This window comes from Ascaphus truei, chromosome 2, assembly GCF_040206685.1.
Source record: "Ascaphus truei isolate aAscTru1 chromosome 2, aAscTru1.hap1, whole genome shotgun sequence".
Taxonomy (NCBI): domain Eukaryota; kingdom Metazoa; phylum Chordata; class Amphibia; order Anura; family Ascaphidae; genus Ascaphus; species Ascaphus truei.
The window spans coordinates 339,753,210-339,764,960 of NC_134484.1; the positions used below are offsets into that span (position 1 = coordinate 339,753,210).

The 11,751-nt window shown below is 42.7% G+C and overlaps 1 protein-coding gene across 8 annotated transcripts in view; it reads left to right on the forward strand.

Annotated features, from left to right (window-relative positions):
• The window catches only part of EZH2 (enhancer of zeste 2 polycomb repressive complex 2 subunit), a 59,109-nt gene that overhangs the window by 32,409 nt on the left and 14,949 nt on the right, over positions 1 to 11,751 (forward strand). For all 8 annotated transcript variants that reach the window (XM_075586735.1, XM_075586732.1, XM_075586738.1 and 5 more), the window contains exons 6-10: positions 182 to 328; positions 417 to 519; positions 4,812 to 4,975; positions 5,540 to 5,631; positions 11,079 to 11,319. In XM_075586735.1, coding sequence (XP_075442850.1) covers positions 182 to 328; positions 417 to 519; positions 4,812 to 4,975; positions 5,540 to 5,631; positions 11,079 to 11,319 — 747 coding nt within the window. The remainder of the gene's footprint in view (positions 1 to 181; positions 329 to 416; positions 520 to 4,811; positions 4,976 to 5,539; positions 5,632 to 11,078; positions 11,320 to 11,751) is intronic.

Sequence of the window (11,751 nt, forward strand, 5' to 3'; positions counted from 1 at the left end):
AAAAATCTCAGGAAGCAGGGGGGTGACCGGAGCTTAAATCAATGCGGTTCAGCTCCAGAGACCCCCGGCTTCAATCCTAGTTTAAAAAAAAATAAATAAATATTCAATCCAAGTCTTCCTGTGCATGAAACTCTGTTAATACTCGTTTGAACCTCAGTGACAGGGTTTCGTTGTTTTGCAGAGTGTGGTTTTATCAACGATGAGATCTTTGTGGAGCTAGTCAACGCACTGGGCCAGTACAGTGATTACGAAGATGATGAGGATGGGGATGACTATCCAGACGATGAAAGGGACGACAAGCCAAAAGATCAGGGTGACAACATTGAGGGTAAGGGCAATAAGCCTTCAGTTTGGGGTTCAGTCTTCCTCCCTGATGCCCAAGGCTATCTAAAACTCTGTTCTTACGGCCTCCACAGATAAGGAGACACGTCAACCCCGGAAGTTTCCCTCAGATAAAATTTTCGAAGCCATATCCTCCATGTTTCCAGACAAGGGCACATCTGAAGAACTGAAAGAGAAGTAAGACGCCATATGAAAGCCCTTCAAACTGTACCTTTGGTTGGTGTGGGTGAGGGAGAGGAGTGGAGAGGGAAAGGTCTCATTGGCTAATTGCTCCGCACAGTAAATGTGCTGGTAAAAGAATCGCGTGTATAAAACGGGCTTCTGCTAAGTTACAAACAAATGTCATACATGGCCAAGGTGTTTTCTCTCTATATGTTGGAAAGCAGTGAGCTTGGCTTGGTACATGTTTTAACCACTTCACTGCCACCGAGGTTTGCCGGGCATTTTTCCCCCACTGATTTTGCAGGCCTGCTTGGCTGTCGACAAGTTAAACCTTATCCATGCTAGGAAACAAGCCATTATGTTGCCTTATTTTGTTTTGTGCAATGTTTTGACTGTTTCAGGGAGCTGAAGACCAGTGAAGGTCTGAATTTGTGTGTGCGTATTCAAAATAAGGCTTTATCAACTGTTGTGTGTTGTGTTTTCTTGTTATCCTTCAGATTCAATATTTCTATTAGAAAAAAAGAATGATAAAATGTGATCAGAAAAACAAAAAAGTAGTGATATACTACCATTAGATTAGAAGGAATGGTTTAGCTGTGTTTGCAAAGTATTATGCTCATTAATGTCATTGTTTCAGTGATCTAAAAATAGGGAATAATCTCTAGGCCGTTATCTGTTGTTGAAAAGTATTTGGCTGGAAGGACTAAATCCACAGAAATCAGAAGGAGGTTTAAATGTTTCAAAATGCCACTGAAGCCCTCAGATTGATCACTTTTGTTCACTTAAAGCAGCAATCCTAGTAAGATCAACCCTAAAAAGTTATTTATGTACCTTAACAACAAAAATATTAGAAAAGAGAATATAGGACCCTTTCAGTGTGAGAGGGGCAGGCAGATTGTTGGAGATCAAGAATAAGCTGAGGTATTTAATAGATTCTTTGCGTCTGTATTTGCCAGGGAGGAGTCAATTGCAAAAATAGTGCGCACCAGGAAGCCACAACCTCTATATTAATGAACAACTGGTTAACTGAGGAAGAAGTTCATAGGCGGCTTGATAAAATTAAAGTAAATAAGGCACCTGGCACTGATGGCATACATCCAAGAGTTCTCAAGGAGCTACGTTCAGTAATAGCCAACCCATTACATTTAATATTCAAGAACCAAAATTCCACAGGCTCACTACAACAAGATTGACGTAAAGCAGATGTGGGAGATAAATCAAAACAGGGGAATTACAGACCTGTAAGCCTGATATTACTAGTGGGGAAGCTACTTGATGCTTTAGTATGGGACAATATTCAGGAATACCTAATGGTAACAAAATTATTAGTAATACTCAGCATGGATTTATGAAGGATAGGTTGTTCCAAACTAACAGTATTAGTTTCTTTGAGGAGAAGTAGGGATCAGGTTAATGCAGTTGATGTGGTCTACTTAGATTTTGCAAAGGCTTTTGATACGGTTTCACACGAGGTTAGTGTGCAAAATAAGGGAAATTGGTCTGAGTAAAAATATTTGCTCCTGGATTGAAAACTGGTTGAAGAATAGACAACAGAGAGTTGTCATAAATGGAACTTTTTCAGGTTGTGTTAAAGTTGTGAGTGAAGTACCTCAAGGATCGGTACTGGGGACCCCTGCTTTTTTACTTGTTTATTAATGAACTTGAGGTTAGTATAGCGCGCAAAGTCTCCATCTATGACACTAAATTATGTGAGGTAGTAATATCAGAGCAGGATGTAATTTCTTTCAAGAAGCACTTGGATTGACTGGAAACTTTGGCAGGTAAATGGCAGATGAGGTTTATTACAAATAAATGTAAGATTATGCATTTGGAGAAAAAAAGAATAAACCGGCAACTTGCATTTTAAATGGGACAATATTAGGTGAATCCTTGATGGAGAAGGATTTAGGAGTGCTTATAGACAGCAGGCTTAGCAATAGTGCCCAATGTCAGCCAGTAACTGCAAAGGCAAATAAGATCTTATCTTGCATTAAACGGGGTATGGATGGAAGCATAATCATGCCACTATATAAAGCATTAGTAAGACTACACCATGAATATGGAGTTTCTTTTAAGTTTTGGGCACCACTCCATAAAAAATACATTATGGAACTAGAAAAGTACAGACAAGAGCCATCAAATTAATAAAGGGGATGGAAAAACTGACTTGTGAGAGGCTAGCTAGACTTTTTTTTACATTAGAAAAGAGGCATCCAAGAGGGGATACGATAACTATGTAAAAATATTTTCAGTGAGCTATACAAGGAGCTTTCTAAAGAACTATTCATCCCAAGAGCAGTACAAATGACACAGGGTCATCCCTTAACGTTGAAGGAAAATAGATTTCACCAGCAACAAAGGAATCCCTCTCTTCTCCCCAACCCCCCAGTCTGGACATTTTTACGTTTGGCTTTTAAGAGCAGTTAAAATGTGCAATTCATTACCCGTGGAGACTGTGATGGCAGATACAATAGATTTCTTCAAAATCTATTTAAAAAAAAAAAGGCTACACATCACTAGTATTTTTTTTTGGGGCTTGTTAGTGGAGAGGGGTTATTCTTTCCTTTTTTTCATGTACTTTTTATACTTTGAACTTTTTTATTATTGATATCTTTGGTGTGGGTGATTACAATAGCAGCTAATCTGTTGTGCACTTGCATTGATCTGTTTTTATATCTTATTTGTATACTTTTTTCGGTTTGGCTTCACTTTCTTGCCATTTCTGAACTTACGAAAAAAGACCTGCAGGGGAGGTCAAAGAGTCGATTGATCTCTGTCTGATATTGGCTATGATGATGCTGATGGTTCGAATTTCTTGCTATCAGATGATCAGCACCATCAACAGGGGGGCCAAGAGACAATACTCAAGTATCCAATCAGCATGTCCTATTTGTCCTCAAGCTGGTCAGTGTCCGTCTCACAGGGTTTAATTAGATGCTGTGCCCTTAGGCTATGATCCAGAATTTGTACCATAAGAATCTGATAATGAGGTAACTCCAGATCCTTGGCTGGGCCTAGGAAGTGGTCTTATCTGGGCACCTCCTAATAACTAGACACCACAAATTCCCCTTTATTGCCACTGCATTAGTTCAAGTTAACACAACACACGTTCTGCCCAATATTTTTTTTTTTCCCCAACAGGTTGCTTTTAGATGTGGTCACCCAGACCAATTGTTACCGCTTTAAAGAGTAGGGATAGATATTAAATATTGCTAAGGTGTTTACATTTTGGTGAGAGCACCACTGCTGTGCCTAGGGACCAGTCTGGCCATGACAGACTTCATAAGATAAGGGCACTAATTGAGCACCTGACCAAAAGGTTTTCAAAAGTGAATATGCTCCTGTGGATGTACTGATTGCTTTATAATGGGAGACTATGCTCCTATACAGTACATTCATCTAAACCAGGCAAAGTGGGGGGCACAAAATTATTATATAGTTTTCATTCTGTAGGCACATTAAAAAGGTAGTTTTTCAAATGTTCTGCAAAATGTAGAATATTTATTTGGCCATGCAGATGGCAAACACCCATGGAACTCAATGGGTTATTATAGGGGTGCTTAATTCCAGTCCTCAAGCTCCCCTAACAGGTCATGTTTTCAGGATATCCCAGCTTCAGCACAGGTGGCTCAATCAGAGATGGATCGACTGAGCCTCTGATTGAGCCACCTGTGCTGAAGCAGTGATATCCTGAAAACTTGACCTGTTGGGGGGGCTTGATGAGTGGAGTTGAGCGCCCCTGGGTTATAAGATGGTATACAGCTTGTGTTCTCTGTGCTAGAGCCCTGTAATACTATTGGCATGAACATTAAATTGGCTCTCAACTGTGTTAGGTCACTGGACATAGGACAATGTAAATCTAGATTTGAGATCACTTCCTGCCCAGTAGAGGACATTAGAAGAATTCCAAAAGTTGCTTTTGGCTATGCAGGAAGTGTGTGTGTGTGTGTGTGTGTGTGTGTGTGTGTGTGTGTGTTCCCTCTCTTCCATCTCTCACCACTGTGCAGTGTGGAATGAATGAAGCCGTTTTTGTGGATTTTTAAGCTACCTAACTGGTGATACCTACTTTGCCTATGAATGGGTTGGCATATCTTTTACATATCCATAAGGAGTAAGACCTCGACTTCAATGGCCTTCATATGAACATCTTCAGGGCTCGGGATGATGATGACACCCTGAGTGCTTTCCTAACTCTTTCTTGTCTGACACAGTGTTTTAAACTCCTTTATGAACATGTTGAAATAATTTGAACATTGATCCAATAATAGGTATGAGCTGCAAGCAAACCTGTTTGTTATTTGTTTCAGATACAAGGAACTAACAGAGCAGCAACTCCCAGGAGCCCTACCGCCTGAATGCACACCAAACATTGATGGACCAAATGCAAAATCTGTACAGCGGGAGCAAAGTCTTCACTCATTCCATACCCTCTTTTGTAGGCGGTGCTTTAAATATGACTGTTTTTTGCATCGTAAGTACAGCTCCAGGGTAATTTTGCTTAATTCAAAACTTTCAGTAACTTCTACCCAAAGGGAGAAGCACACTCAACACTTGCATCCACTGTGTCGGATTCAGTAACCACCACATATTTCTGTTGCTGTTACAGCATTTATGTAAAGGGATATCCTCGTGTTCCATATTTAAGGATACTTAATCCTGGTTGTAAATCACCTCTTCACTATTTAGGGTCAAGTAACAAATTGCTTTTACATATCGCACAGTTGCTAAGCAGCTGCAGACTGCAAGATGAGACCTAAGAAAATCTCCTCTATTGATACTGTTTTGAAGACATGATTGCTTATTGTTTGGAACCGAGCAGTATAACTCTGTGGTGTGAAAACCTGCTGCTATTAACATGTTCCATGGTAGAAAACTCGTGAGCAATGTTGTGCACTTTATAATATTGTTCACAATTAACTTTATTTAAATGTCTGCACTGCTACAATGAGGGCTGTGATATATATATATATATTGCACAAAGTAGGGTTCATAGACCAATCACAGACAATGTGTTTCCTTTTTGTCTCATAAACAGCTTTTCATGCCACTCCCAATACTTACAAAAGGAAGAACAATGAAGCTGCAAATGACGGAAAACCTTGTGGGCCGCACTGCTACCAGCTTTTGGTATGGAGACTTGCCTTATTTTGTAATTGTTTGGCGTTTTTTTTTAACCGCATTGTTAACGATGAGTTGGTCTATATGCAATAGCGTCCCTGTTCTCATTATAAATGATCCAGTCATATTGGAGAATCAGGCATATTGTACACACAATTCTGTTTGGGGAACATAACATGATTTGTTGTAAATAGAGATACGTTACTGCAAAGCAGTGATTACGAGCGCTGCCGGGAGGTTTATAGTGCGCAACGTGTGTTAGGATTTACCATAGGCAGCTGGGCAGTGCTGAGAACTGGCAAGATGCAAGTTCCCAGAGTTCATTTATTTAACATTTTTGTAAAATAAAAGCACTGGGCAGATTTTTACATCATGGGTTCATTTTCTCAGTTTCAGTGGTGAGAAGAATGTCACACAGTCCTTTAAAAATTGTGAGTGTGTGCGCCTGTCTTACTAAATAGTTGCTATGGCAACACAAGGAAGCAAAATACATTCAAACGCGCAGAGAGTGGGGGGAAAATGCAGTATTCTCTGATACTACGCAACAGATTTATTTTATATATATATATATATATATATATATATATATATGCTCCTTACCGAGTAGATCCAGGATCACGAGGCAAGAAGGAGACAGCACACTCAAAGGTACAAAAAGCAGCGTGTATTCAGTAGAAAAACCGGCACATAAACCCGACGTTTCGGTCCTTGAGAAAGGTCCTGTGTCAAGGACCGAAACGTCGGGTTTATGTGCCGGTTTTTCTACTGAATACACGCTGCTTTTTGTACCTTTGAGTGTGCTGTCTCCTTCTTGCCTCGTGATCTTGGGATCCTGGATCTACTCGGTAAGGAACCTATCTATACATTACCTGTATGGGACAAGCACCTTTTAACCACATATGTGTGTGCCATCTGTTTATTTTTATATATATATATATATATATATATATATATATATATATATATATATATATTGTATTGTGTATGTCTTTTATGTAGCGCCATTAATGTACATAGCGCTTCACAGTAGTAATACATGTGGTAATCAAATAAATAACAGAGCATGGGAATAAGTGCTTCAGACATAAAAGTAACATTAAGGAAGAGGAGTCCCTGCCCCGAGGAGCTTACAGTCTAATTGGTAGGCAGGGAGAACGTACAGAGACAGTAGGAGGGAGTTCTGGTAAGTGCGTCTGCAGGGGGCCAAGATTTATGTATCATGTGTTCAGAATATCCACAGTGCTATTCATATGCTTCTTTAAGCAAGTGTGCCTTAAGGTGGGTCTTAAAGGTGGATAGAGAGGGTGCTAGTCGGGTACTGAGGGGAAGGGCATTCCAGAGGTGTGGGGCAGTCAGTGAAAAAGGTTTAAGGAGGGAGAGGGCTTTAGATACAAAGGGGGTAGAAAGAAGACATCCTTGAGAAGAACGCAAGAGTCTGGATGGTGCATAACGAGAAATTGGGGCTGAGATGTAAGTAGGGGCAGAAGAGTGGAAAGCTTTAAAAGTGAGGAGAAGAATGGAGTGTGAGATGCGGGATTTGATCGGAAGCCAGGAGAGGGGAGATGCTGAGACAGATCTAGGAAAGCGTAGAGTGATTCTGGCAGCAGCGTTTAGGATAGATTGTAGGGGAGACAGGTGAGAGGCAGGAAGGCCGGACAGCAGGAGGTTACAGTAATCAAGACGGGAGAGAATGAGGACCTGAGTCAGAGTTTTAGCAGTCGAGCAACAGAGGAAAGGACGTATCTTTGTTATATTGCTGAGGAAAAAGCAACAGGTTTTAGAAATGTTTTAAATGTGAGGGGCGAATGTGAGAGAGGAGTCGAGTGTGACCCCTAGGCAGCGTGCTTGGGCTACTGGTTGAATGATCGTAGTTCCAACAGTAATGTGGAAGGAGGTAGTAGGGCCAGGTTTGGGAGGAAGTATGAGGAGCTCTGTTTTAGCCATGTTGAGTTTAAGGCGGCGGAGGGCCATGCAGGATGATATAGCAGAGACACATTCAGAAACTTTGGTTTGTACAGCTGGTGTAAGGTCAGGTGTTGAAAAGTATATTTGTGTGTCGTCAGCATAGAGGTGATAATTAAACCCAAAAGATGTTATTCGGTCACCTAGAGAGAGTGTATACAGAGAAAAGAGAAGAGGTCCCAAGACAGAGCCCTGGGGCACCCCCACAGAGAGATCAATAGAGGAGGAGGAGGAGGTGTTCGCAGAAGAGACACTGAAAGTACGATGGGAGAGGTAGGATGAGATCCAGGATAGAGCTTTGTTCCATATACCAAGAGTATGGAGAATGTGAAGGAGAAGAGGGTGGTCCACGGTGTCAAATGCTGCAGAGAGGTCAAGTAATATGAGTGTAATGACCTCTGTCTTTGGCCGCATGGAGGTCGTCAGTTATTTTAGTGAGGGCTGTTTCCGTGGAGTGAGCAGTGCAGAAGCCAGATTGTAGAGGGTCTAGGAGAGAATAGGTGTTGAGAAAATGGAGCAAGCGAGAGAATACTAGACGTTCAAGGAGTTTAGAGGCAAAAGGCAGGAGGGAGACAGGTCGATAGTTAGAAAGACAGGTAGGGTCAAGCTTGCTGTTTTTGAGTAATGGTATAACTGTTGCATGTTTGAAGGAGGATGGAAAGGTTCCAGAGCAGAGGGAGGAGTTAAAAATGTGTGTGAGCGTAGGGATTATAGTAGGAGCAAGAGGTTTTAGGAGATGGGAGGGAATGGGGTCAAGAGGGCAAGTGGTAGAGGGAGAAGAGGCGATCAACAGCGACACATCCTCCTCTGAGACAGTGGAAAAAGAGTCAAGGAAAGCAGGCGGAGAGTTAGGAAGAGGTGTAGGATGGGAAGAAGAAACGGGATGTTCTGCTGTATGGATTCCACCTTTTCCTTAAAATAGTCCGCAAAGTCCTGAGCGGAGATGGAGGAAGGAGAGGCAGCTGAGGGTGGTTTGAGTGGAGTATCAAAGACAGAGAACAGTCGGCGTGGGTTAGACTTGAGCATGTTGATTAGTGAAGAAAAGTAGGCTTGTTTAGCTTGCGAGAGGGCAGAATTGAAACAGGATAGCATAAATTTGTAGTGAAGGAAGTCTGCGAGAGTATGATATTTCCTCCAAAGGCGTTCAGAGGAACGAGTGGAGGAACGCAGCATGCGCGTGTGGGAATTTAGCCAGGGTCTACGGTTAGAAGGGCAAGGGCAGCAGAGAGAAAGCGGGGCATGTAGATCAAGAGAGGAGGACAAGGCAGAGTTGTAGTTCCTGACCAGGTGGTCAGGGTCTGTAGCAGAGCTGAGAGAAGAGAGGGAGGAGCGTAAAGTAGACTCAAAGTCAGGTAAGTGAATAGAGCTCAGGTTTCTGCAGAACCGGCGGGTGGATGGAGATGGAGAAGGGGAGAAGCGAGATAGAGAGAATGAGATGAGGTGATGGTCAGAGAGAGGAAATGGAGAAATCGGAGAGAGAGAAGTTTTTAGTGAAAACCAGGTCTAAGTAGTGGCCATCCTTGTGGGTGCTGGCTGCAGTCCACTGTTAAAGGCCAAAAGAAAAGGTTAGAGAAAGAAAGCGGGAAGCCCAAGGAAGAGAGTGGTCATCAATGTGGCAATTGAAGTCCCCAAGGAGAAGAACAGGGGAGTCGGAGGAGAGAAAGAAAGAGAGCCAGGATTCAAAGTGAGAGAGAAAGGCAGAAGGGGGATGAGTAGAGGTAGGTGGGCGATAGATAATTGCCACATGGACAGGAAGAGGAGAGAAGATCTGGACAGTGTGAGCCTCAAAGGAGGGAAAAGGAAGAGATGGAGGAATAGGAAGGGTTCGGTAACGGCAGAGAGAGGAGAGCAGGAGCCCCACACCTCCACCCCTGCGATCAGTGCGCGGAGTGTGGGAGAAGGAAAGGCCACCATAGGAGAGGGCAGCTTCCAGAGCAGAGTCAGACTGAGTGAGCCAGGTCTCAGTTATAGCAAATAGGAGCAGAGAGTGAGAGAGAAAAAAGTCATGTACAGAGAGGAACTTGTTAGAAAGGGAGCGAGCATTCCAAAGGGCACAGGAGAAAGGGAGAGAGGAGGGAGGGTGGAAGGGAATGGGTATGAGGTTGGAGGGGTTGACACCGGAGGGAGTAGAGGTTGTAATTGGCAGGCGAGGATGAGCGCATGTAGGAATAGGGCAGGGACCAGGATTGGGAGAGATATCCCCAGAAGCAAGGAGGAGAAGCATGGATAGAAAGAGGATGTGTGAGGATGATTTGTATGGGTGTTTTTTAGTGCAGGGGATATAGCTGTGTGGTGTCAGAGGACGCAGGTAAGAAAGGAGTTCATGTGAACAGAGAAGTGGTGAAGGAAGGAGAGATGGAGATATATGAATAGAGTTAGAGACATACTGAGGCTGGTAAAAAGAAGTGCATAATTTGAGAAGAAGTGAAGTCACAGCAAATATAAATGGTAAAGGCAGCATCATAGCAGTAATGATGCAGTCTGGTATAGATGATATCCTCCTTTCCAGCGTGGTTCAAATGCAGGAATCAGGGCCAGATGGGGGTGTCCACTTCCTCACTTCTTTTGAACTTCCTTTTAAACTTGAGTTGTTCAGTAGTCAAGCCACTTATAATGGGCCACTTGGACATGGTCTGCAGGCAGACTAGCTGTTCTATCTGGGGTTATACGGGCCTAAACAGTCACCTGACAGTGTGGTTCTGTCTGCTTAATTAGCACATCTGAGGTACATTCAAACAGATGGTTTTCTACACAGGGTGTTCCCTGCCTAGGTGTCAACGCTTAATTAGATTAGGGGTAGACAGAAAACAGCATTCAAATATGTTTTTTACCTAACATTGTATCACTTGTATATACTATAATACACAGAGCAAAGGCTTCAATGAGAGGATTTAGAGGTGTGTGTGTGTGTGTGTGTGTGTGTGTGTGTGTGTGTGTGTGTGTGTGTGTGTGTGTGTGTGTGTGTGTGTGTAATTTTATTAAAAATAAATCTATAAGTGCAGCAATCTCAGTCCTTTAGTATGTTCCTTTGGAGACCACTGATGAAACAGACCATGTCCAATTTTTTTCCATGAGGATACATGGCTTTCAGACAGCGAGCAAGCTGGCAGAGTGTGTACTCCACAGTAAAATGCAGTTGATGAAAGTGTGATTGCAACCCTTGCACTGTTGGGGAGGCCGGCCGCGGTTATGCTTGTGGGGAAGGAGTTAAGCAATGCATCATTCCAGTGATCATTAAACACCCCAAATAATTTGCGTTTCCTAAAACAAGACACAATATATTTCCTGGTGTCGCTGCTTTCTCAAGAAAACATGTAAGGCATACTTTATACTTTTGTGCCGTCATGTTCCCAGCGTGCGTAATTTTTAAGAGCTAATTTGAGTTTGGCATTCCTCAGCGTTGAGTAAAGACCCCTCAGAGACCCTGGCATTACCGTAGCTTGTCGATGGCTTGCCGGGCGGAATTCATTTACTAATAGAGCTCTGTTTTGCAGGAAGGAGCGCGAGAGTTTGCTGCAGCTCTAACAGCAGAGAGGATAAAGACTCCACCAAAGCGCCCCGGCGGTCGCAGGAGGGGCCGGCTTCCCAACAACACAAGCCGACCCAGCACGCCGACTGTCAACGTGTCAGAAGCCAAGGACACAGATAGCGACAGGGAAGCGGGCACTGAAACCGGAGGAGAGAGCAACGATAAAGAGGAAGAAGAGAAGAAAGATGAAACTTCAAGCTCTTCTGGTAAGTGAAAAGTAACGGAAGAAGCAAAAACATTTTTGAGGGGTGCGGAAAACGCATGACATCAGCAATTTCCTTGTCAGAGAGGCAATTATTTAAACCTGCAAGACGAAAGCATGTGTTGGCATGAAATGCCTAATAATCTAAGTAAAAATACTCATACAGAGACATAACAGAAAATATCGGCAGCATGCTGGAAAATCTACTTTTAAGGAGTGTAACATGTCATTGTGCATATATTTCTAATTATAAGGATAAAGAGTCAGTCAGCACTACCAAAATTAGAATTAAATCTCGTGATGGTGCACACGGGTAAGTGGATCTCCCAAATTCTCACAAGGTATACTAATTAAACAACCCCCACAGCACTCAAAGAACTGCACTTCATGTAAGTGAAGCACAAGGAGGAGCCTCCAATTTGAATCATAAACACCA